Source organism: Taeniopygia guttata, chromosome W, assembly GCF_048771995.1.
Source record: "Taeniopygia guttata chromosome W, bTaeGut7.mat, whole genome shotgun sequence".
NCBI lineage: Eukaryota > Metazoa > Chordata > Aves > Passeriformes > Estrildidae > Taeniopygia > Taeniopygia guttata.
In genome coordinates, this window is record NC_133064.1 from 25,207,753 (window position 1) to 25,235,247 (window position 27,495).

General features: G+C 42.1%; 1 protein-coding gene across 1 annotated transcript; it reads right to left on the reverse strand.

Moving 5' to 3' along the window:
• Window positions 1-3,781: 3,781 nt before the first annotated feature.
• Window positions 3,782-25,877, reverse strand: LOC116806982 (creatine kinase S-type, mitochondrial). Its single transcript, XM_032744789.2, has 9 exons — window positions 25,717-25,877; window positions 22,071-22,269; window positions 20,578-20,673; window positions 18,148-18,369; window positions 15,642-15,727; window positions 11,307-11,430; window positions 7,338-7,472; window positions 6,875-7,000; window positions 3,782-4,032 (listed from the first exon to the last, which is right to left on the reverse strand). Exons 1-9 carry the CDS (start codon window positions 25,866-25,868, stop codon window positions 3,913-3,915), a joined length of 1,260 nt encoding a protein of 419 aa, XP_032600680.1. The 5' UTR covers window positions 25,869-25,877; the 3' UTR covers window positions 3,782-3,912.
• Window positions 25,878-27,495: the final 1,618 nt, after the last annotated feature.

The window sequence follows — 27,495 nt, forward strand, 5'->3', positions numbered from 1 at the left end:
TCATCCTATGTTCATTGGATGTTATCCCATCCAAGCAGGCATTTTAACACAAGCATACTTATATCAGCTATTTCACTAATATGTCTTAGCTTAATTAACAGCAGAAATACAAACTATATCTTTATAAAACGGTTACTTCAACACCACACATAAAATCCATTTTAATATTTGTGAAAAGCCAGTATTATAACATGTATCTATAACACCACCCCCAGGTGTGCCTGCTGCTGCTGTTCCAGCCTGCTACTCTGAGGTTCCTGCTACATCCCATTTCATCATCCAGAGGGGCACTGAGACTAGCTGCCCCTGTGGGTTTGTAAAGGAAGCTCCTTTTCTATCTCCCCCAGCAGCTCACCCGCCATTCCTGTGTAGAGATGTGGCTGAGCTGGTAGAACAGCGCCCCCTGCAGCCGCAGAAGAATCATTGCACCTTCCCTGCCCAGCCTGGAGCCCACAGCACCCCTGCCGGCTGTGACCATAACTACACCAAACGGGAAAGTGCTTGACAGCTGAAATAAGGCTGTTGTTTGGTATCTGGTTTTGTTTGTTGTTGCTGCTGTTGTTGTTGTTTGTTTGTCTTGGTATTATATAGATTCTAGTAAAGAACTGTTATTCCTTTTCCCATCTCTTTGCCTGAAAGCCCCATAATTTCAAAGTTATAATAATTTGGAGGGAAGGAGGTCAAATTTTCTATTCCAAGGGAGGTTCCCACCTTCCTTGGCCAACATCTGTGCTTTAAACCAAGACATCTGGCAACACAGATTCTCAACCACAGCACACCTTCTGCAAAAGGATTGTTTGTCAGCCCCAGCCTCGCAAAGAGGCATCAGGCAATCCTGGCAACCTGTGACCTGGAGAGCTACATCTACCATTAGCAGGTCTGGCTGAAACAGAGTAAAATTTAACAGGGTAGAAAATCCATCTGGTTTTAGGTGAAGTGTACTGCGTAGTGGCTTTCTAGCATGAGTGAAATATGCTGTTTAGTCTATTAACTCTGCTGTGCTTGCAAAACTGTCCCAGCCAAGGAGAAAAGAATGCAATCTCCAAGGTGAAGAGATAAGAGGGGCCCCTTGAACTCTGAAACTAAGAAAAGAAGAAGTCTGCAAAAATGGACAAAGGGATTAGAGAGTTCTCTGTACAAAGGGCCAACTGTAAATTGTAATCAACAGAATGAATATGCATGAACCTATTGTAAGATTCTACGTATATGTAAATTAGTACGGGATAATAAAAAGGATTGGGAATCCTCAAGGGGTGCACATGCCCTTTGAAGGGAAATCACTGCTGCAGGGGAAATCCCGGTGAGCATCCAGCCCTGAAAAGAAAAATTACTGTTCCATACAAATCTTTATTGGAATTGTGGGGTTTTGATTTTTCATCCGCGTGTCATGGCTGGCTGGAAGACTGACATGGCTGGTTCAGTGACTCCTGCAGCTACATGGGATTGAGCTTTACTGCATGGAAACACCATAACTGAGGAAGCTTGGACTAGTACGCTAACAAGACTGGGGCTAAAAGGATCTCTTTGCCCTTCCTTATCAGATGCTGAGTCTGTTTGCTGCCTCTATTGGCTGCTCAGAAATGGTCAGAGAGGAGCTCAACCTGCTCACCCTACCGTGTGAACTGCCATGCCATGCCCTCATAGATGTGTTGAGCTCCTTGGAACCATTTAAATCTCCCTTGGTTGCTCCCGGCATCGCCCCCTTCTCACCTGGTTGGCTGTTGAGGGCTTCCAGGTCCTGACGAGGCTGGGGCCTGCTGCTCGGATGTCCCTGATGTTGAAACCCCCCCTGTACAGCTCTGTCTCAGCCCCCAGACTTTCCTTTGGACTTTCCGTCAGTCATGGCCACTTGTTTGTTTGTCTGGTCTAGATGTTTTGCTTATTGCCTAACCCATTTCCTTATCCCATTTTGACAAGGCTCTTGATCAGATAATCTTACTGAAATAAGTGTTCACACCTTCCTCATACTCTTATCAATTAGCTTAACTGACCAGGTTTAGTTCTTGCTATTGCCTCACTTATTGTCTGTTGGTCAGGTTTGTATCTTCTATGTGTTGTTCCTTGCTTCCCTCCTTTCTTTTTATCCCCTTTTGCATTAAAAAGATCCTTGACTGGATACCCTTAAGGGAGCTGTGGTGGATTGACCTTGTCTGGATACCAGGTGCCCACCATTCTATCACTCCCCTTCCTCAAATGGGAAGGGGCAGGAAAAAAAATATGACAAAAGACTTGTGGGTCAAGATAAGAACAGGAAGATCACTCAGCAACTACCATAAAAGGCAAAACAGACTCGACTTGGGGAAATTAATTTAAATTTATTGTCAATCAAAGGTCAGAGTAGCATAATAAGAAATAATAACAATAAAAAATCTTAAAATACTTCTCCTCCCCCCCCCCCCTTTCTTCCTGAGCTCAGTTTGTTTCCTGAATTTTCTACCTCCTCCCTCCAAGCAGTATACAGGGACAGGGAATGGGGGAACCTGGAGCACCTCCTCCCCCTCTTTCTTCCCTGACCTTGGTATCCACAGAGTTGTTTGTCTCACATATTCTCACTCCTCTCTTCTGCCTGCTGTTGCACAGAACCTTTTTCCCCTTCTTAAATGTTATTACAGGAGTGCTACCACCAGGGCTGATTGGCTCAGCTTTGGCCAGTGGCAAATCTGTCTTGAAGCTGGCTACAACTGACTGTCAGACATAGGGGAAGTTTCTGACATCTTACATAAGCTATCCCTGTATCTCCCCCCCTCCTCCAAAATCTTGCCATGCAAACTCAATACATGAGCAGATACCCTCCTCTTCTACATAGCCTTACAGATACTACTCCCAGCTCAATGTCAACACAGACAGCACATTCACCAGGGCATGTTTTGAAAGGTTACTGTGAAACACTGAATATGTTTCATATGCAAAAGATAAGCAAAGGGACTCAAACTGTCTGCTGTTTTTCCAAGCTGCTTACCACATGGAACAGTGGTGAGCACTGAGAAGCTTTTACTCAGGGTACTGTATTCCAGTACATCCTGGGCACTTGGGTGACTGGTGCTGGAGCCTGGTCCCTATTACCCATGACCAGAAAGCTGAAGGAAAAGACTGGAAGAGGTCATGCTGGGCAGGTTTCTGTTGGATACAGAATATCAGCAAACTGATATTTGTTACTTCTGATTTTAGGTTCAGCTTGCTGCAGTCTAAGGCCAGAGGTGGTACCTGAGGAAAACACCTGAATGCAACCTGCTGAACTGGTGAAATCTCCACCAGGGCTAAGAAAGTCTGAGAGTTTGGGATGACATGGTAAATAAGTTTGTCTGCAAACCAGTCCTGGACAGAGAAGAGACATCTCCCATACAGAGACACCAATGAGTTCCAGATGACAGGTCAAGTGGCAGACTTCAGAGACTGAAGCCATTTGCAGCTGCTTGCTCTAGTTAACTTTTGAACATGGTGTTGAATGCTGAAAAAGTAATGAGCATATTGCAAGCACCTGCCCTTCAGACTGAGAGATTTTTGTACTCTAGACAGGCACTCAAGACAAGTGCTTCTGTGAATAAAACTCAGGTGCTCAGAAGTCTGCATAAATATAGCCATAAGTGTACATACAAGCTAGAGTTATGTATTTGTGCCTTTTGCATTATTTAGGTAATACTTTCCTTATCATCAGCCAAGAAAGAAAGGTTCAAAGCCTAGGTAAAGGTTCCTGAGAAGACAAAGGGAAAAGGGAAGAAGTCCCTACAAAGTGGCTGTCCTACGAAAGCTGCACTAAGACTATTTTCTGTTAGTGTGACCAGGCATGTAGAGAGACATTGGGTATCAGGCAGTGTTTTATTAAACAAGGTATTTAAATAGAGATATACAGAGGTGCCTTTCTGTCAAAATGGCAGCCATATTTTTTATCATTAACAGACATCAGCCACAAGATCACTTCCTGCCAAACTGAGGTAATGGTGGTGGTACTTTAATGTCTTGACCTCTTTCCAGTTTCTTCTCACAGTCAACTAGATAGTTGACTCCATCAATGACAATCTGAACTAGTTCTACCTACAACAACAAGAAAAACAATAATAACAAAAGATTTAGGCAACACTGTTAAATTGGAAGGAAAAAATTGGCTTGTATGGCAAAGACTGCAAGTAAAGCCAGACCCAAGGAGAATCATGACCTGGACACAGAGATCACACATGCTGTGACACAGGAAATATAGGTCATGCATTGGTCAAGTGGAAGCCCATAGTAATTCCCTTCTCCCTACCCTTTCTCCTGTTCATGCTGAGCTTGGCCTTCTAACATTAGAAATTTTCAAATAGTCCCCTAATTTCCACCAAATTCTGCTCCTACACATATGCCTATAGAAATAGACAAACATAAATGCTTAAATAAAAGGTTTAGGCTTGAGTTTAGAGACCTGTTTCAAATGTTACCACTGAGAATACAAGATGCTGAGAACTACAGCATGTCAAAGCCATGGATTCCCATTTGCTGTGTTCTCACAATTTACATATTAGGACAAAGAAAGTGAAAAGGCAGTGCCATGGATGTTTAGAGTCACTAGGCAGTTCTCTGAAGCAACAAATGCCAGTATAAATAAAGAGGTTCTGGTGTTTTGCCAACATCATCTTGTGAGGTTTGGATTAATGCCTTTATCCAAATGTGTTTGGGCTTAAAAGCTATGGAACGTTGGTCTGACATTTGGTAAATGACTGTGAAGACTACTGGCACTTTTTCTTTCTTCTGTAGAAAGTAGGATAGTTGTATTTTCTTGATGGATAGTAATGAGATATCTGAGTAATACTGAAATGGCTCACAGAATCATGCAGAGCTCTCCCTTATACTGTTTAGCATGCTTAAAGCATCTGTACATATGCGCTTACTTCTTGATGTTTTAGACTGTTGTTTACCTATATTCTGTGAAATACAACAGCTTTATTAAATATACAGTCAGTACTGTAGAAGAAAGAATGCACTGCATCCAAATGGACACTAGTGAATTTTGGAGGATAATCTATACATCATCAACCATAGAAACTAAAACTTATTCTGTGATATTAAGATACTAATATAGTTTTGTGCTATTTAATTTTAAAGCCATATAGTTCTTTGAGGGACTGGAAAAGCAAAAATTATGCTCTGTTATGAGAAAACAGTCAACTGAAAACTAATTGGAATGGAAGTGCAAGGAGGGGAAGAGACACGCTCATTTCCCCAGTCTAGTAGTAGCATGAGCCCTGAAAGCTTCTAGATGCATGGGGTAGAGGAAGGAAGTGGGAATTCCTTCACATGACTGGGAGTTGGTAGGATGGCAGGACTAGACTTTTGGCCACAGCTGTTTAGACTAACTTGGTTGAACTTGGCTGGATGTCACTTGCCCACCAAGCCACTCTATCACTCTCACTCCCTTCCTCAGCTGGATGGGGGGGGGGGGGGGGGAAGAACATAATATAGGAAAAACCCCTCATGGTTCAAGATAAAGGCAGTTTACTAAAGAAAAAGCAAAGGTGGCACACATGCAAGCAATGGAAAAAAAATCCCAAAGATTTTATTCTCTACTTCCCATTAGCAAGTGATCTATGGCCTCTTCCCAGGAAGCAGGGCTTCAGCATGTGTAGTGGTTGCTCCAGAAGGCAAACACTGTAAAGAACGAATGCTCCCCCTCCTTCCTCCTCCTTTTCTTAGCTTTTATATCTGAACAGATGTGATATGGTATGGAATATCCCTTTGGTCAATTTGGGTTAGCTGTCCTCATTATGCCCCCTCTCAAGATCTTGGCCACCCTCAGCCTACTGGTAAGGGGGGTATAATACTGGAGACAGCACTGATGCTGCACCAGTGCTGCTCAGCAGTAACCAAAGCACTGGTGTGTTATCAACACCTTTCTGGCTACCAATGCAAAGCACAGTACTAGGGGGGCTGCACAGGGGAAAACTAATGCCATCCCAGACAAACTCAATAGAGTTAAAGTGCATGACTGAATGCTAAAAGGAAAACGGCATGTAAATCCACTCTTAATGTCAGTGCTTGATTCCCTGTGTGGGTTAGTCCTAAAATCCTGCTTCTTTCCTCCGCATTTTGCACTGGGTACAGCAGGTACCTGTCCAATGTACAGTATGTAGCCCGGTTCCCAGTGTAAAACTTCAGTGAACCTCATTCAGAAAAATGGAGAGGGATTTTTACAAGGGTGTGTAGTGATAGGACAAGGGGGAATGGGTTCAAACTTAAAGAGAGTAGGTGTAGATTAAATATTAGGAAGAAATTCTTTACTGTGAGGGTGGTGAGGCACTGGCACAGGTTGCCCAGAGAAGTTGTAGATGCCCCATCCCTGGAAGTGTTCAAGGCCAAGCTTGATGGGGCCCAGGGCAACCTGATCTAGTTGGTGACATCCCATCTGATGGCAGAGGGGTTGGAACTAGGTGATCTTTATAGTCCCTTCCAACCCAAACCATTCTATGATCCTATGACTCTTAGGCACCTAGCTCATGCCCAGCACTGGAGAGACAACCTGTACACTTATCTCATAGCTGTGTACTCCAGGAGGTATTCAGGTATAAAAGTTCATGCTGTGATGCTGAGAAACATTGTCCCAGAGGAACTTTGTTACCACAACCAAATGTTTCTAGTACCTTCATGCTTTCAACAAAATGCTTCAGCACATGATGTAAACCTGTCACATTTATGGAACTTGCTCAGAAACTTGTCATATTTGGCAAACATTGCATGCACTGTAGTCATTTTTTATTGTGCAAGCCTTTTCATTGGGTTAAGTTCACAAGAAGAAAAAACTGCCCTAACTCCAAAAAATGACTGAATTCTTAGTTAACTCAGATGGAGGGAAACGGTCTTAGTGCAGATTTGAGTTTAAAAGCAAGGAATAAAACAAACAAGTTACCTCTGATCGACCCATGCGGTCCAAGTTGGAGATATCATACACATCTGCTACAGCTGCTGTGTCCACTCCACCAGTGCCACGCTTCTGTAGCCTCAAGTTATCCAGGATTTTTGGAAACCTGGGATCCTAACAGAAGAAATAGGTTTGTGCATATTGTCTTTTGCCTTTCTTATTGTTATTATCCATGATCTAATACCATCTCCAGAATGACAGGCAGAGTCAATTTCCTCTGTCTTTGGATTATAGCCTGTCTTGGTGTTTGTCTGCTGAGTAGATTAATTTCCATAACAAATATAATAATTTTCAAAATACAAGTATGCTCAGTCATGCATTATGCCTGGGACCTAGCTGTTGAACATCTTTCAAACATCCAATTGCTGCAAACTATCATTTTTTATTTGTTTCTTTATAAATCACATAAAGACCTAATTTATATCACTGGCCTTTTAAACAATTTATGTACCTTGCTAAGCTTTGGCAGCTTTACATGGACTCCAGCACGTAAACCAGTTCCTAGGTTTGAAGGACAAGTCAGAATGTATCCAAGACGTTCATTCCACATGAACTCCCAGCCTCGTTCTTTAATTAATTTTTCAACCTATGAAAAAAAAAAAAAAGAGGAAAAAGAAAGAACTGCATATAAACATCTCATCTTCTGATAGTTATTTATAGATTAAATTCTTTTCACTTTGTACCTATGTTGAAGATTAACTCCACTATTTACCGATGGAGGTGCATATAAATATATTCAAGTAAAGTCTGGTTTGGCTCTAGTATGAGCCTTTGTATTCATCAGGCATCAAGTTTCACAGTGAATATTACAACAATTTCTTCATCATTTTCTAACTACCCTTAACTTGAAGGCTCTTTAGCACTTTATCACATGGCCTTAGCCCATGAAACTACATGGTCACATAATAAGTTTTTACCTATAGTATAAATTATTTTCTAGCCTAGGTGCTTTTAAAGCAAGGTTGCAAAGCACAAGACCAAACATCTCAAATACTGTGGAGTAAACAAAAGGAGCCAAAGCCTAGTTTTATATAACTTTCAAGGTAATTACATGATGCTAGGTGAAGGACACCTGATTTTTAAATGCTTAAAATTCATAGCCCTGTTTCCACTATGAAAAGACTACTGTAATGATTTTCATTAGTAATTCTAAAATCCAGTTACAAAGGAGACTAAAATCATTATCCTCAGGAATATCACAAAGGTCTATTGACCTTTGAATAAGCCACTATTCTGTCCATTCAGATACACTTCTGAGACTTAATTCTGTGACCCAAATACAATTTCAGTTCAGTAAAACCACTGTCAGAAGATAATCAGACACCTATGCCAGTTCAGGTACACAAGTCCTCTGCAATATAGGCAAATATTTCCATTCTGCAGAAGAATACAAAATAATGGACTCTCCTGACATTTAAATATTGCATGAGGACACAGAAATTGCTTGTAAGAAACTAGATTTGATTTCCTGCCTCATACACTTGCTCTGGTCACAGTTTCCAAAGCTATCTGACCATATGTCAATGTCCAGAGGCCGACTTCTCTTGAACAAGAGATAAGCACAGTAGCAGAGGAAAACATGGAAAAAACATCCACAAGCTGTCACTTAGACCCCAATCCTGCACATTATTCGGTGTCATGGATATGCTTAAAAAGCATACCAGATCCTAGTGAACCACCCAGATGCCAATGAAGCATGCACTAGGCACTTTTGTTTTTCCATGTTTCCAAACTCACCACATACTCAAAATTTCTTAGAGATGCTCTGAACTTACCTTCAGGGACTACTTCCTCAATCAGATAATCATAGAATCATATAATGGCTTGGGTTGGAAAGGACCTTAAAGATCATCTAGTTCAAACCCCCTGCCATGGGCAGGGACACCTTTCACTAGACCAGGTTGCTCAGAGCCCCATCCAACTTAGCCTTGAACACTTCCAGGGATGGGGCATCCACAACTTCTCTGGGCAACCTGTGCCAGTGCCTCACCACCTTCACAGTAAAGAATTTCTTCCTAATATCTAATCTAAACCTACTCTCTTTCAATTTAAACCCATTCCCCCTTGTCCTATCACTACATGCTCTTGTAAACAGTGTCTTTCAATTTTTCTTGTAGACTCCCTTCAGGTACCAGAAGGCTGCAATTAGGTCACCCCAAAGCCGCCTCTTTTCCAGGCTGAACAAACCCAATTATTTCAGCCTTTTCTCATAGCAGAGGTGTTCCATCTCTCTAATAATTTTGGTGGCTTCCTCTGAATTCGCTCAAACAGGTCAATGTCCTTCCTGTGCTGGGGACCCCAGAGCTGGATGCAGCACTCCAGGTGGGGTTTCACATTAGCATAGTAGAAGGGCAGCATCACCTCCCTTGACCTGCTGGCCACATTTCTTTTGATGCAGCCCAGGATACAATTGGCTTTCTGGACTGAAAGCACACTTTGCCAGCTCATGTCCAGCCTCTCATCCACCAGCACCTCCATGGCCTTCTCAGCAGAGCTGCTTTTGATGTGTTCATCCCCCAGCCTGTATTGATACCAGGGGTTGCCCCTACTCAGGTACAGAACCTTGCACTTGGTTTTATTAAACCTCATGAGATTCCCATGGTCCCACTTCTTGAGCTTGCCCAGGTCCCTCTGGATGGCATCCTGTCCTTCAAGGCATGTCAACTGCACCACGCAGCTTGGTGTCATCTGCAAACTTGCTGAGGGTGCATTCAATCCCTTTGTCTATGTTCTTGATGAAGACATTGAATAACACTGGCCCAGATACCGACCCCTGAGGGACATCACTCACCACTGATGTTCATTGGGACTGAGCCACTGACCACTACCCTCTGGATGTGACTGTCCAACTAATTTCTTATATATCTAACAGTCCACTCATCAAATCCATCTCTCTCCAGTTCAGAGAGAAGGATGTTGGGGGGGACCATGTCAAAGGCTTTACAGAAGCCCAGATAAATTATATCTGTAGTTCTTTTTTTGTCCACTGATGTAGTCACCCCATCATAGAAGGCCACTAGGTGGGTCAGGCAGGATGTGCCCTTGGTACAGTAGTGCTGGCTGCCTTGAACCACCTCCCCATCCTCCATGTGCCTTAACATAGCTTCTAGGAGGATCTGTTCTATGATCTTCCCAAGTACAGAGGTGAGGCTAACAGGTCAGTAGTTCCCAGGGTCCTGCTTTCTACCCTTTTTAAAGATGGGGAAAATGTTTTCCATTTTCCAGGAACCTGGGACTTCACCTGACTGCCAAGACTTTTCAAATATCATGCAGAGTGGCTTGGCAACTACATCAGCCAATTCCTCCAGGACTCTGGGTTGCATCTCATTGGGTCCCATAGACTTTTGTACATTCAGTTTCTTCAGGTGGTCATGAACCTGATCTTTACTTATGGTGGGAAGCACTTTGCTCCCCAGTCCCCATCCTGCTGTCTATCCACAGGAGAAGTGTGGGAAGAGAGGTTGACATTGAAGACTGAGAAAAAAAATTGTTGAGTACATCAGCCTTCTCATCCATTGTTACCAGTTCACCAGCACTGTTTATCAGGAGGGGTACACCTTCTTTGACTTTCCTTTTCTGGTTAATATACATGTAGAAGCCATTATAGTTCCCTGCTTTCCCTACTTTGCCATGTGGTATTTGTTTGGGTTTTTTTTTTTTTTCGGGTGAAGGCCTATGCTGGTGGCTTTGAAGCAATATGGGAGTGTACAACTGTATAAGCTATACAGCAGTTGGAGATTTCCTGAGACAGGGTGTGGGTCTCAGATTCAGTCAAAGAAAGAAACTGAGAATTTCTAGCCAGGCAGAAGCCTGGGAAAGAGCTAAAGAAGAATATAAATAATTCTTTATCTCTCTTGTTTTTCACATTGTTTATAGTTAAGTTCTATCACTGTGAGTCAAGCACTTTGCGCCAATGGTGTAGGTTGTTTTCACTTCAGGACCAATGAAGTTGGTCCTCACTAAGCTCTGTATAAAAGAGCGGTGTATTTTGAATAAACCAGAGTTTTACTCTCAGCAACCTTCTGGTCAGAGTCTTCTCATTCCCGTCCTGCCTCAACAGCGACAACAGGGGAGTCTAGAAATCCAGAGAAGCTGGAGTGAAAGCTGCTTTTCCAGAATGAGACAAATAAAGCAATTGTTCCAAGGAAAAATAAAAAAAAAAACCAAAAACATTTCTTTAGCCATTCAGTGCTGAAGATTGTAATATAAAAGCTCAAATGACATTTTACCTATTTTTTCTACAACTCAGCTAACAATTTGTTTCCTTCTTTAACTGCTATTAATGTGGGTTGCTACTTGAACTAGTGTTACTTTATTTTGTTGCTTCTGGAGATGTCAGTTCAGTGTTAATCATGCTAAGTAATGCTGACAACAGCCCAGCAATAAACAAACAGGTATAATAAATTCACTGAGTCACTACCTCTTTTAAACCATGACAAAATCTTTCAAACACCCGTTTCATGTTGCCACCCTTTTCCATGGAGATCACCCTGGTGTGGTCCTCTTCATTAATCCAGACAAGAAATGTCTTGTCATTGTTATGCCTGGTTGAGAGAAAAAAAAAACAGCTTTAAAGCACAAGATAGGCCCTGAAAAATAACTCTCAGTATCCTTAGTTTCATTACAGTCTTTCAGGACTGTGAAGAGGTTGGTTAAGCACTGCAAAATAATGTTGCTCTGCACAGTTAAGGATGCAGTTAAGCTACTTTCACATCTTGATTCCCCCATGCCAATGGAATTATTCAGGTTTCTCAAGTCACAGTGAGAAGAGCAGTTTTCTCTGATCACATCATGCTGCCCTGAAGCTGAGCTATGAAGAACATGTCTTCAAACATTAACACAGTTGGGATGTACAATTGCTAAGGGAACAGGTAAATGGAGAAGCCAAATTCTGCATCTTCAGTCCCTGGGGATGGTTTTTACCATTGTTAGAAAATGGTGCCATTAGAAAAAAAACTGAGGGCACAGCCACATGACCGTACCTAATTGTATTGTCTTCTAAATCAAATCCCAGTGCCCTTCACATCACTTTAGAACACTGAATTGCCACATCAGTCAAATTATATGTCTGAGGAAAACAGCTGGATGTTGCTTCTGGACACTGCATTAAAGATGCTGGCTTGTCAATTAAGATAATGCCTACAGAGAAGTTATCTACTCTTGTTCCAGACAGATTAGTCATGACTAGGTTTATAAAGTGCTAGATCAAACCTGAGGTCAAATTTCCTTGCTTTTCTCCATTTTTTCTGTCTTTTGCAACAATTTTTCTACAGAATGTAGAAAGTGGTAGATAAGATTTTTGCATACAAACAGTAGAATATGACCAAGTTTGAAACACATGAAATTAGCAACTTCACTGAGAGCCTAACTTGCAGTCTGCCTTTTACTGCAGCTTGCTTTTCACACTTTGACAATGCAAAACTGAACAGGTGCAAACATCCTGTGGCCTGACATTATAGTTACAGAGAGGTCCAGTTATTTCATTTTCAGTCACATACAAATATTCAGGGTAGGATTTTCCAGAGACTGATGTTGTCCTGACTAAGTTTCTTTAATTAAATGCATCTTTCCATTGCATTAAGGAATGCTGAGTGATACCACAACACAAGAAAAAGAAAATCTGTTCTCTGGCAATACTGCATCATGTTCAGAAGCTTATCCAGTATTATTCTGATAAGTTAAACCTGCTTTGTCAGGGAGCATGCACTGTAAAACCTGACAAAAGTCTGTGGAAATAATGTCATGGTGATTTACAGACTCTTTCTGAAATCAAACTTTTATCTTGAAATAGAAAAAACATAATAAAAAACCCATAGAAGGACCCATGTTTATGGTGCTACATTGTGTTGCTGTTATTAATGATTGTTTATGTAGAATCATAGAATAACGGGATTATTTAGGTTGGAAAATACACATAAGATCATAAAGTCCAACCATTAACCTAACACTGCCAAGTCCACCACTAAACCATGTCCTTAAGTGCCCCATCTACATGTCTTTTAAATACCTCCAGGGATGGTGTCTCTATCACTTCCCTGGGCAGTCTGTTCCAATGCTTCACAACTCTTTTGGTGAAGAAATTTCTCCTAATATCGAATCTAAACCTCCCCTGGTGCAACTTGAGGCCATTTCTTATCCTATTGCTTCTTTCCCAGGAGAAGAGGCCGACCCCTACCTCGGGTAGTTGTAGAGAGTGAGAAGGTCTCCCCTCAGTCTCCTTTTCTCCAGTTTGGTTCCCTCAGCCACTTCTCATCTGACTTGTGGTCTAGACCCTTCACCAGCTTTGTTGCCCTTCTCTGGACACACTCCAGAACCTCAATGTCTTTCTTGTAGTGAGGGGCCCAAAACTGAACACAGTATTTGAGGTGTGGCCCCACCAGTGCCAAGTACAGGACAATCACTTCCCTCGCCCTGCTGGCCACACTATTTCTGATACAAGCCAGGATGCCATTGGCCTTCTTGGCCACCTGGGCACACTTCAGGCTCATATGCAGATGGCTATTGACTAATACCCCCAAGTCCTTTTCTACTGAGCAGCTTTCTAGACAGTCTTCCCCAAGCCTGTGGCATTGCATGGGGTAGTTGTGACCCAAGTGCAGGATCTGGCATTTACCCTGGTTGAACTTCATGCAATTAGCCTCACCCCATCTATCTAGTCTGTCCAGATCCCTCTATAGAGCCCTCCTGCCCTCAAGCAGATCAACACTCCCGCCTTACTTGGTGTCATCTGCAAATATATTAAGGGTTCACTGGATGCCCTCATGCAAATAATCAATAAAGATATTAAACAGAATTGAACCCAATACTGAGACCTGAGAAACATAACTTGTTACTTTTAACTCCATTCACCACATCTCTTTGGATCTAGCCATCCAGTCAGTTTTTTACCCAGCAGAGAGTGAGAGTACACCCTTTCAAGCCATGAGCAGCTAGTTTCTCCAGGAGAATGTTGTGTGAAACTGTGTCAAAGGCTTTACCAAAGCCCAGCTAAACAACACCTGCAGCCTTTCCCTCATCCACTAAGTGGATCCCCTTGTCTTAGAAGGAGACCAGGTTAGTCAAGCAGAATCTGCCTTTCCTAAGTCCATGCTGGCTGGGTCTGATCCCCTGCTTGTCCTGTACATGCCATTTGATGGTACTCATGATGATCTGCTCCATAACCTTCCTGCACACCAAGGTCATGCTGACAGGCCTGTAGTTCCTCAGATTGTCCTTCTGTCCCTTCTTGTAGATGGACTTCACATTTGGTAATTTCCAGTCAACTGAGACCTCCTCGGTTAGGCAGGACTGCTGGTAAATGATTGAAAGCAGCTTGGTGAGTGCTTTCTCCCACTCCCTCAGTACTCTTGGAAGGATCCCCTTGGGCCCCATTGACTTTTGTATTTCTAAGTAGTGTTGCAGGTCACTGACCATTTCCCCTTGGATAATGGGGCTTCATTCAGCTCCCTGACTGTCTTTCAGATCAGAGGGCTGGGTGCACTGAGAACAATTGATCCTACTATTAAAGATTGAGGTAATGAAGGCATTAACTACCTCAGCCTTTCCTCATCCTTTGTCACCATGTTTCCCCCTCCCATCCAATAAAGGATGGAGATTGTCCTTAGCCCTCCTTGTGTTGTTAATGTATTTATACAACTATTTTTATTGCCTTTTATGGAAGTTGCCATATTAACTTCTAGCTGTGCTTCCTGGACTCCTTTTCTCTTCAGGACTGCCTCACAAAGCACTCTCTCAACCAGGCCCTTAAACAGGCCAAAGTCTGCCTTCCAGAAGTCCAAGGTAGCAGTTCTGATAACCATACTTCTTACTTCTCCAAGAATTGAAAACCCTTATCATTTAATGATCGCTGTGCTCAAAATGGCCCCCAAACATCATATCACCCACAGTTCTTTCTCTTTTCACAAACAAAAAGTCCAGTGAGCATGCCTTCCCTAGTTGGCTCATTCTCCAGATGCGTCATGAAGTTTTCTTCTGCACATTCCAGGAACCTTTTAGACTGTTTCCTCTCTGCTGTATTGTATTTCCAGCAGACAAGTGGTAAGTTGAAGTCTCCAAGAGAAAAAGGGCTAGTGAATGTGAGACTATTCCCAGATGCTCATAGAATATTTCATCTGCCATTTCATCCTGGTTAACTGAAGACCACCAGGATATCTGCCTTGTTAGCCTTTTCCTTGGTTCTTGCTTATAAACATGCAACCCTTTCATCACCATTGGCAAGCTCTAAACAGTCAAAACACTCCCTAACATACATGGCTGCCCCATGGCCTCTCCTTTGTTGCCTATCCCTTCTGAAGAGTTTATAGCCATCCATTGAAGCACTCCAGTTCTGAGTCATCCCACCATGTTTTCATGACTGCAATTATATCATAGTTTTTCAGCTGTTCAATGACTTCCAGCTCCTCCTGTTTGTTGCTCATGCTGCAGGCATTGGTGTAGATGCACTTCAGCTGGGGTATTGATCCTTCCACCTTTATTGTGGGAGAAGCCCTAATTCCTTTTTGACTGTTATCAAGCTCTTCTATGGTTTCTAAAACTTCAACAATCCTTGCATCATTTCTGTGTCTTTGCCTATAAAATTATAAAGGTCTTTATTTTTTCTTCAATTTATCATTTAAAACACTACAAAAATATTTAAAAACAAACTGAACATGCTGTGAGTACCAGTGTAGAGTGACTGTGGGGTTAGGAGAAGCAAGGACACTTGTAATACATTTTTAAAAACATGACACAAGCTTCTACATATCACACAACATACCAGATTCCTCTGGCATCTGGCCAGTCACGTGCCATCCCAGCACATGTTAGCAAAGGGGACACTGGCTTATCAAAGAGAAAATGATCCTGGACACAAAAACAGGACCAGAAAGAGAAATAAAAACAGAGAAAGAGAAAGATACAAAATAAATTGAAGTTTATTAAGGGAAGCAGTATAACCCTGTCCTATGCATGTAATATTAAGGTAGTCAATACAATTAAATGAAATAGCATGGCTTGTGAACCTGATTCTCTCCTGGCTTAAAGTATGAGAATAATGTTGATAACACACTCATGTTTTGGTTGTTGCTCAGCAGTGCTTACTCTAATTCAAGGACTTCTCAGTTTCACATGGTCTGCCAATGAGGAGGTGCACAAAAAGCCAGAAGGGAGCATAACCTGAACAGCTGACTTGAACTGGCCAAAGGGATATTCCATACCATAGAATATCATGCTCATTATATCAACTGAGGGGAGTTGGAGCAGCTGAGGAGTGGCTGCATGGTACTTACTTGCCAGCTGGGGTTAAACTACGACAGACTTTTCTTGAGTTGAGCTCATGGAAGATTGGGAAAGACCATGTTAAAACAAGTTTTTTATCAACATTCATTGTATTGTTTAGTAGCTGCTGGTCACAGTGTTGATTCATTTGCTCTCAGAGCTGTTGTGCTTGTTCTCAGGTTTTTTTACATAATGCCTTACTCGCTGTATGTGTTCCCTGTGGATATTTATTGTCCTTGGGACCTGGGCTCAGATTATGATTGTAGTGGACTTTGTAGTATGGGCTTATGATATAGTAGACTTGCTGGTGGTAAAACTAAGGTGGTCCATACACTCATCATTGCCACCACCTCTGTACTTTGGGAGCTACCAAAGTATTAAGGCCTGAACAACAGGCCCTGGGTCAAAGTTGACTTCTAGATGAACCTTTCAACCAAATATTATATGTATCCACTCATTAAAATAGTATTATTAGCAATGTGATATATGCACCCGTTCATTGGCAAAACATGTATTTATGTTTCCATATTTAGAAACCAGACAAGACCACATCTGGCCTTGTCTGGGGGTGTAGGAACAGAGATAACTCCCTTGGTTCCTCCTTGAGGCCTGGCCAAGCTTTGGTAGAAACCCTACAGAAGAATAAAACCAGATGTTTCCATACTAGAAATAACAGTAGCTTGTTTATTCAACATAAAAGATGGGCTAGTGAAGTGAAGTTGGAAGCCTCTTTGCCTGTAGGTTGGTGCACCTGTAGGATTTCCCAGTTACCAGGAGTGGTCCTCCAGTCCCTTGCTGTGACAGTGTCTTCCCCCAGCTTTTGTGCAGATCTGGATGAAGTGGTAAAGTATTGGGGTAACTGGTGATGTATCTTTCTTAATCACTATAGGCATTATTTTGTAGCAATGATTAGATGTATTGCTTATCTTATCCTTTTGTAATTCTGTGCAGTTTAGTATTATAGTAAATTAAACTAATCCTTAAATTGGTGTCTGTCTTTGGTACTGACCCTGCTCACCGTCAAAACAGCTATCTACTGGGAACTATCAATAATTACATCTTTTATTTTCTCTCCCAGAGAGCCAACCTATGGGGGAGATTCCTTCCTTCCTTCCTTCCTTCCTTCCTTCCTTCCTTCCTTCCTTCCTTCCTTCCTTCCTTCCTTCCTTCCTTCCTTCCTTCCTTCCTTCCTTCCTTCCTTCCTTCCTTCCTTCCTTCCTTCCTTCCTTCCTTCCTTCCTTCCTTCCTTCCTTCCTTCCTTCCTTCCTTCCTTCCTTCCTTCCTTCCTTCCTTCCTTCCTTCCTTCCTTCCTTCCTTCCTTCCTTCCTTCCTTCCTCTGATTACAGTAGCATTTGAGAACTTTAAAGATTTTGAATACCCTTTGCACACCCTTGAAACCAACCTGATCCTTGTGCTAGGAGCTAGCATGTGGCTGAATATGGTTCAGGTCTTGTTTAAGGTTAAACAGTTATTTAAGAACATCACCCAGGCATCTATCTCAAGGATGGATAGTTATGAATGGCAGGGTGTGTGAGAATATGGGCAAGTACCCAGGACAGTGACCACCTCCAACATTTTGGAACCCCTGAACATTTGCAGAATCCTGAAAAACTAGTAAAATATTAGGAAGAAGTATGCTGTCACCCTGGCAATTCCACAAAGATACAAATCACTGCAACCTGTTGGGGCCTAGCTAATGCCTACAGAACCCTGTTCTACACTACTCAGTACCCTCAGGAGGAAGAGAAGGTCTCTGGATCTGATGACAAAATGACAGGCACTGAGGCTTCTACAACCCCAATGATAGACATTGTGGCTACTTGAGCCCTGGTGACAGGTCCTGCGCTTACTCCAACCCCTGTGACAGACACTGCCACTGAACCAGAGAACCAACCTGTGCTGGTATTAGTTACCCCTATACACAAGAAGAAATAGACATGAAAGACATCTCATTTAATAAAGGAGGACACATGCAAAAACCAGACGTAACATGGAGTTATACTTACATCAATAAGCTGCTGCTGATCCTTCTCAGACATATTTGTCAAGCTATAGTATTTTCCAGAAAGGTCTCCTTTCAGCCCAGCTAGAGCAGTGACTACAACATTTTCCACTTCTCTTCTCTCTGCCCTGGTACAAGCTGGAGGAAGGCTGAGACCCCGGATGCTACGACCAGTACGTACTCGTGATGAGAGGACATATCGCTCATCAAATTGACCATGGGTGATCTGAAGGAAGAATGTTTTTTAATTTACATACAGTCACCCATTTTGTACAGCACCATTTAAAAATACCATCATAAAAAATGGGCCACCTTTCTGCCCAAGAATTATGACCTCTTCTAGACATCACAGAACATTAGGAACCCCTCTGTTTCAAATACTAAGGGTTTTTTAAGAAACTCCAAAGTTCTTTTGGTGACTGAATGTGGCGAAGTAACCAGCTGATTTTTCTTAGCTCTGGCATGGAATATGAAAATATCTGAATGGCTTTTCGAAACATGGATATGAACATGAAAATGAAGCCAAGTGTGGAAGTTCTTTTGAAAGAAGAAAGTCTAAGATTATACTAATCAATGCCATTATCGAACTATGAAGGAAACACTAAGCAATGGCTAAGACTTGACTCTCTGTGTGCAGGAGAAGGGGAATGTTTTCACTCTGATCCTTAAATACATGGTTAACTTTAGCTCATGAACAGGGTCACAGTGCCATTAGGCAAAACCCCAAATGTTTTGTACCACCTGGGATCAATACCTCTGTTAAGAACAAGGTAGGAATGCAACTAGTTTGCTGTTAGATCCATGAGTGCACCAAAGATTTCTGCAAACCTCTTTCACCCTCTCTCCACTGGGTTTTATCCAGCTCTGATATTGCACAGTTGTGTAACCATGGATCCAACAACTTTGAAAATAGCTGTCTGAAAAAGATTTCTGAGAAATTTCATCTGCAGTCTTTAAACCTTGGTTTGAGCTGCAATTAATTTAAGGCACCTTTCAGTCCTCATCTGAGCTACTTTCTAAGTATGCCTGTGACTGGTCTTGTACCTTGTTTATCCTGACCCTGCCTCGCTGACCTGACCTCAGACTTGCCTTGTCACTATGGGCTGTCAATCACTGGCCTGTTGGCTGAACCTGATGCCTTGAGTTTTAGCTTTCATATTTTTCAGATTCTATACTGCTTTAGTGTGTTACTCTGAACTTCATATTAAATGTTAGTAAGTTCTCCTCATGGGGTAGTTAGACGAAACAATCCTTTTCCAGCTTGAGAACCAAGGACTGCCTCAGGCCCAAAAGCATAAACAACAGCAAATTGAAGAAAGCAACCAGGAGGATGGAACTTCATAACCTGAAGCTGTAATTGGACAATAAACCCCAGTATGTAAATGGACCAAAACTTATAAGTGTAAAAACTCATGACTGTTGTCCATCTTGCGTTCATCTTGGATGTAGCCCTGGCCAGGCTCCTGTACTGCCCAAGGTGTATCCTTTAAGGCCTTTTAATAAATACCTACTTTATTCTTCTGACTTTGTCTAGTCTCTGTTCTAGGTCAGCCTCTCTAGGCATCAAACTTGTTTACTGTAACTAGACCTGTTCACCTGTTCTCTCCTTGCTTGGGTACTGTGGAAATGTGTCTTTGGTGTATCCACTATTTTGTTTGTCTTGGCTCCTAGCTTGCTCCTTTTCCACAGTCTTGTACCTCTGAAACTTCTGCGTAATGTCAGGGTGTAATTGAATGAAGCAGTCAGGTGAAAGTGGTCCAGTAAAGAGAGGAAATTAGAAGAAAAGAATAAGGAAGAGAAAGAAAGGCCATGTAGATGCTAGTTTGTCAGATGCGGAAAACCCCTGCAAATCTAAGCTGTAAACTAACAGGCTTGCAATAAGAAAGGACAGAACCAGAGATCGCTTCATTCAGACATACTCCCTGTGGGATGTGCCATTTCAGTAATTTGTGTCATTCCAGTTTCTTTAGCCAGTTTCTTTAATTTCTTTGGAGTCTGATCAGGGGAAAAAATGTACTATTACATACAGTATCTGACGTTTCCCCCCTCTCAGCCCCTTAATTATCAGGCTAGCCCAGAGATCCGAGGCTTTGAGGGGAGGAATATCAGGAGATAGGCAAATATTTCCAAAAGAGGCTCTTACCCCGATGTAGTTGTCCAGCTCTCTTTATTCTGTGATGTCCTGGGGAAAGAGCGGGGCAAAGAGACCGAACGGGAAGGGTTAGGGATTTATCTAGGCTCTGGACAGGGAGGGCTTCTTGGCTCTATGCCAACCCTGTTGGGGCTGGAAGGAGGCGACCAGGCTTATCTGATCAGAGTCACAGGGGTCCCGGGGAAAGGGGAAAGGCATAGCCTGAGTGCACTGTAACAAGTATCATCATTGTAAGCAGCAGCACTGAATCTTGATTTCCTCATTATTTTATTTAAATCCTACCTTGGATGCATCCAGGTCTGTGTGATGCTTCATTGTGCATGGATCATAGCCATTATGTCTCACTTTAATGACAGGGTCAAAAATCTCAGCAAATACCTATGGAGTCAAGAGAATCTACAAAAAGTCTTCACTGTCATAGAAACACTTTAATGCACTAACTTCAGTCACAAGGGAAATCCCTGGGTACAGGCTCCTGGATGATAGCCATGGTTGTCAGCAAGTGCTGACTGGGGTAAATATAAAGGGAAGGGTCATATGTGGGTTATATCTTTGAAAATGCATCTGAAAAAATTACCTCTCAAAATCTATTTAAATAGATCTATTGTTTATATAGAAGATGGTAGCTGCCAGTAGTTTGCCATGAGTTTTGCAATTGCTCTGAGTTTCTCCTGTACATCTTAGAAGCAGAACATGGGATTTCACTCTCTGTCTCCTAACAACAAATTGGGAGATTATTGGTGGTGGAGTTCAGTCATTTTGACCTAAACGGTGCTCTATAGCGGTTGCTCACCTCCACAACAAAAATTGCACCTTACTTTAGTTGCAAGCTTATTCTGGTTACCACAGATAGGTACTATATGTGATGGCAACCAGATTAAATTTCAAGATTTATTAGCAACTAAAATACATGTTCAGTCTCCAGGCAGCTTGTGCCCTGTTCTTAGGTTATATGAGAATACCTGTCTTCACTGCCATTGACTACTGGTGCTACTTAGAATGATTTAGCACAGGTATGTCAACACTGATCACAATCACACCTTCATTCTGTTGTGCAGCAATAACTCTAGCAGAGCTTTTCAAGGCAGTCACTATGTCTAAATAAGTAAAACAAATCAAAGAAGCTGGCAGTCACAGAATATCAGATGTCTTGTTCCATGTTGAGCAGCCTAGCATTGCATTTGGGATACTCTTAAGAGATTATATAATAATATACTACTGTATGGTAGACTGAAGGAAGCAGACCACACAGGTCAATAAAAACAAGGATTTTCTTCTTTTTAATATACTAATACTGTCTTTGGCTTTTGTCAGGGTCCAGAAGTTATGGTTTAAAGATGCCCAGCACGTCACAGAAGCCATTTTCTTTTCAGTTCTGCCACAGTTGTTTTACAGTGTAATTTCCATATTACCTTTATTTTGATGTCTCCTGTTGTTTTGCCATAAACTATGTTCAGTATTAAGAAAGAGAGCAGCTGTTGGAGGGAAATAGAGGATTGCTCCCAAGCAACCATATTTTATTGACTTTGACTGCAGTAGAGAGGACTCCTTTAGCAATGCCTCGTATTCACTGCATTACCTAATGGAGAATAGTATTCAAATCCTCATAAAGAGTAGGGAAAATGTACATGATCTGCCCCATATATATTCTCTGGGACACAGTTTTTCTTAGAAGTCCATATTTGACTAAGAATATGTGTTCATATAATGAGGTCTTTTGAAATATACCATACAAACTGAAAAAAATATATAATAGCATTGTGAAAATACTTTACCTCATAGGATTCTTCATCACCTGCAACCATGCCCACAGTTTTAATGAAAGGATGGCCAGGATTGTCAACCCCGGTTTGGATACACTGGTCTAGGGTGTAGCCATTTGGAGTCATTTTGTCCCTTAGCCTGGCATAAATTGCTGGTGTGAGGCATTCAGCCATGCAGTTGTTATGTTTACGGAGATCAGGATAGTCTGCACTGAAGAGAAAAAAATATAATAAGCACTTAATATGATATCTTTAAACAGTAATCCTTGCTAGCTTAAGAAACTACTTAAGCAATCAGGAAATATGAAATGCACAGAATAGCTGAAAAATACAATTAGTTCTTGTTTTATACATATATTCAGTTTATGTGGCAAGATTTTTCTAGTGGAGGGGCTGAAGGAATGGCTTCTATGAGAAGAAATCAGGAGCTGCCTCCATGCTCAGAGACAGTTTCAGTGGGCTCCAAAATGGACCCCACCACTGGCCAAGGCTGTGCCAATCAGTGAAGCTGGTGGTGCTTCTGTGATAACATATTTAAGAAAGGGTAAAAGACACTGCATAGAAGTTGTGTGAGAGAAAAGTAAGAAAAAATGTGAGAAAAACAACCCTGCAGACATCAAGGTCAGTGAAGAAGGAGGGAGAGGAGGTGTTTCAGGTGCTGGAGCAGAGATTCCCCTGCAGCCTGTGGTGAAGACCATGGTGAGGCAGGCTAAACCTCTGCAGCCCATGAAGGATCCCATGCCAGAGGAGAATGATGTGCCCTGAGGGAAGCTGTAGCCCATGGTGAGCCAATGATAGAGCAGGCTCCTGGCAGGAACTGTGGTCCATGGAGAGTAGACCATGCAGGAGCAGGTTTTCTGGCAGGAACTGTGGTCTGTGGAGGACTCATGCAGGAGCAGTTCTTGAAGAACTGCAGTTTGTTCTTCGAAGGGATTCACACTGAAGTTCACTGTCGTGGTTTGACACTGGCCAAATGCCAGGCAGCTAAGAAAGTTGCTCACTCAACCTCCCCTGCCACAATTGGGCAGAGGAGAGAAAAAAAAATAAACAAAGGGTTCATGAGTTGATATAAGGACTGGGAGAAAACACCCCAAGGGCAAAACAGGCTTGTCTTGGAGGTACAAAGTGAATTTATTACTAACAAAACCAGAGGAGGATAATGAGAAGTAAAATAAGCCCTTAAGAACACCTTTTCTTCCCCCAGGCCCCCTTCCCCCTTCCTACCGACAGTGCAAGGAGACAAGGAGTATGGGTTTTGGTCAGTTCATCACCTGAGGTTTTCTTCCACTGCTCAGGGAAAGGAGTCCTTCCCCTGCTATTTCATGGGGTCTCTCTCACGGGAGACAGTTCTCCATAAACTTCTCCAGCATGAGTCCACTTTCATGAGCAGCAGTCCTACTGCACCTGCTGCAACATGAGTCCCTCCGAGGGCAAACAGTCCACCCTAAATTGTTGCAGCATGGACCACTCTTCCATGGGGTGCAGTACTCCAAGGACAGGCTGTTCCAGCTTGGAAGCAGGGGCCCCCCTCTCTCCATTGGGTCTCCCACTGGATCACAGCCTCCTCGAGGCATCTACCCGCTCTGGCCTGGGCACCTCCCCCCCAGGCTCTGAGTGGATCTCTGCATCCCCTGTGAATCCCCAGAACCCCCATGGGCTGCAGGGGGACAGCCTGCATCACCATGGTCATCATCATGGTCTGCAGAGGAATCTCAGCTCCAGCATCTGGAGCACCTTCTCCCTCTCCTTCTCCACTGACCTTGGTGTCACCATGTTGTTTTCCCTCACATGTTTTCACCTCCTCATGTTCTCTGGCTAGGAAAAAAACTGTGTCCCCACTTTGTTTGGAATTTCTTCTTAAATATGTTATTACAGAGGCGTTACCAGCATCCCTAATTGGCCCAGAATTGGCCAGTGGCATGTCCATCTTCAGAGCCATCAGGGATTGACTCTGCCAGACATGGTGAAAGCTTCTAGCAGCTTCTCACAGAAACTGCCTCTGTGGTCCCTCTGCTACCAAAAACTAGGCCATGCAAAGCCAACACATTAATGAAGGACTGTATCCCATGGGAGGAAACCCACTCTGGATCACGGGAACAGCGTGAGGAGGAAGGAGTGGCAGAGACAAAGTGTTATGAGCTGATCAGAACCCCCATTCCCCATCCCTGCCTATGCTGCTTCGGGAGGAGGAGGTAGAAGAGTTAGAAGTGAAGTCAAGCCTGGAAAGAAGGGGAGTGTAGGGGACAGGTGATTTTAGTTTTGGTTTTATTTCTCAATATCCTACTCTGTAACAACTGATTGGTAATTTTAAAAATTATTCTTCCCTGAGTCAAGTCTGTTTTGCCTATGATGATAATTGGCCACCGATCTCTTTGTCTTTATCTCTACCCACAAGGTTTTTAACCTTATTTTCTCCTCCTGTCTTGCTGACGAGGGGGAGTAAGAGAGTGGCTGTGTGGGCATACGGCAGCGAGACAAAGATAACCCATCACAATACATTACACTGAAATTTAGGAAGGGAGGTATATTGAAGTTACACAAAGTACTCCACACTGCACTGCTGGGCAACTCCACTAACAGACAATAGCAGTTTTCTGTTACTTGGAGCAACCAGACAAATGAATCCTTGAAAGTGTATTAAAGCCTATTAAATCTCTGCTAAGACACTTACTGAGAATTAAAAGTGCTCTAACATTGTTTTGTTCAAGTAGGAAATTAATTATGTTTAACTGAATAAGAGCTCTCATTCTGAACTGAGATATTCTTGCAGCTTTGTGGACATCAGTGTAACTGTCTGATCTATATCAGCTAGGAATCTATTTTAAAATAGTTGGGATTGTTTTAATGGTCTTATTTACCAAAAGCTGTACAATATAATAAAGCAGAGAAAATGAAGATTATATGCTTTCAGAAAACATTTTTGTGAGTCAGATCACATTTACCTTGTTTTGATAGCACTTTGCTTTATGCACAACCCCATTACTTTTATGAGAGTTTATTTGAACTAATATACTATTTGCCATGGGGAAAAAAAAAAAAAAAAAAAAGTCTGTCAAGGCCTGGTCCTTTTTTTGGGTGTTTTGTTTTTTCACAAATATGGCCAGCAAAGTCAGCATACATATTTGTAGTTAGTTTCTAATTATCAACCAACTAGGTTTTAAACAGAATTAGGAATATTTCAAGTACAGTAGTTATAGAAGATATTTCTTTACTACTTGTATAATTAGAATACTTTTATGCTTCCTAATATTAGAATCTATGCAGCCAGCCAGTCCAATAGACACTGAAAGCATTCAAGAGCTGACAAGATAAAATAAGGACTGATTTGGTGCTTTGCTTAAAAATTGAACCATTTTTTAGGCTTGTAATTGTTTGGCAATGATTTTGTAAGTATGCTGATATGATCTAACATCCCTATTTTCTGTCCTTGAATGCCATTGTCAGTGCTATTTAAAACTGGGGTTATTAATAAAGGATATTGGGTTTTAGCTTGACAGTTAACAATCCATATGCAGACACATAGATGGTGTGTTTGAGTGAGGGAATAAGTGCTCTTCAGCTTTAATGGAGATCTTCCTTCCCCAAAGAGTTAAATGCTATGCCTAGCTCAGTTAGCTGGGCCCTATGCTCAGGTGACTATTAAACCCAAAGAGCTTACCTTGGAGGGAAGAGTTTTCGTTTTTCTTGAACAGTAGCTTTAACATTTTGCTTATTGAAGAGGTAGCCAGCAGTTAGGATCCCTGTGCCTGCTGCTGCAAAGGATGCAGCAGTTGCACGGCCAGCCAGGAGACGACAGAATGTGCTAGCCATTTGTCTTGGAAGGATAAAATTTCTAAAAGACAAGGTAACCTGAAATCAACACAGAAGACCTCATGCAATGGAAATGAAAAATAAACCCTCACTTTTAACTGTAGTCCAATAAATGAAGCAATAATTTAAATATTGGTTTGCACTGAAAGAGTGTGTTAAGAAAAATGGTTAGAATTTACTGATTTACTGTATATATATATATATATATATATATATATGCACCTCTGGTAGACTTGGAAATCAATTTATTTTTAGTGCTATATTGAGCACACAATTCTAAACCCAACACCCAGAGTATTTTAATCACGTTAATGATTTAGGGCCATAATTGAATGCTTTAGCTTGCTTCATAGAAAAAATACATTACATGGAAGTGTCTTTCCGCTGACAAAAAAGGTGCAATATTGGAGTAAGAACTGAAAGACAAAAGTATATAAAGTGGAAGGAGTATTTTGGGGAAAGGGATAAGAGGAAAAGAAGTTGAAATCATATGGGGGTTATTAATATTTCATGATATAATCAATTTTATAATGCTGATTGTAGATTACATGGATTTGTGGCATGGAGTGGGGTAAGGCATCCTGCAAAGTCAGGAGTTCTATATTTTTATTGAAAATGTTTCCAGGTGACTCTAAGTGGCTGCCCAGTCAAAAAGGTCAGATGTGGCAGGATATGGCATTAGGTAGGTGCTAAGTTTCTGTGCTAACACCTACAGAAACTCATGTGCCTTTTCATACTAGCCTGACCTGTTAAACACTTTGTGCTTTTTTTCCATATGAACAAAGTTGAAGTAGGCAAGAACTCATCAGCCTGAAAAAGAGAGTTTGGAGGAGGAATAGGGTAAGGACCTAAGAATCCTGAGTGGCATGGGAAACATGGATAGAGATCAAGTCTTCATTGCCTTTTCCAATATATGAATACAGTCCATTAAAGGCAATTAGTGAGAGAAATATTCAAAACAAAGGAAGGTGAATCTTTATGCAACCTCACAGAATCACAGAATATGCTGAATTGGAAGGGACCCACAGGGATCATTGAGTCCAACTCCTGGATGTGCAACGGATCATTCCCAAGAGTCACACACCATGTGCCTAAGAGCATTATCCAAATGCTTCTTGAACACTGTCAGGCTTGATGCTGTGATCGCCTCCCTGGGGTGCCTGTTCCAGTGCCCAGCCATCCTCTGGGTGAAGAACCTTTTTATAATATCCAACCTAAACCTCTCCTGACACAACTTCAGGCTATTCCCTTGGGTCCTGCCACTGAGCACCACAGAGAAGAGATTAGTCTGCGCCTCCTCTTTCCCTCATTAGGAAGTCGTAGAATGCGATCAGGTCTCCCCTCAGTCTCTTATCCAGGGTGAACAGACCAAGTGGCCTCAGCTGCTCCTCCTAAGGCTTCCCCTCAAGACTCTTCGCCATCTTTGTTGCCCTCCTTTGGACACTCTCCCCTTCTCAAAGGATGACGCATATGCAAGACATTCACATGGGTTCATCAGGAGACTGAATAAGTACATGGAAGAAATGCATTGTGGGCTTTAAAGAGACACATGAAAACAGGCTATCAGAATTCCCTGATCTGAAAATATCTGAAAGCGTATCAAGGAATATCATGTTTGATCTGCTCT

Bases quoted from the DNA above. Each gene is read 5' to 3' on its own strand.
- LOC116806982 (XM_032744789.2), bottom strand. From the start codon at position 25,868: ATGGCTAGCACATTCTGTCGTCTCCTGGCTGGCCGTGCAACTGCTGCA. The intron at 22,270-25,716 runs GTAAGCTCTTTG...TTTTCTCTTCAG, and splicing joins CGAAAACTCTTCCCTCCAAG to TGCAGACTATCCTGATCTCC. The intron at 18,370-20,577 runs GTAGGATTTAAA...TTCTTCCTTCAG, and splicing joins CAGACCTGGATGCATCCAAG to ATCACCCATGGTCAATTTGA.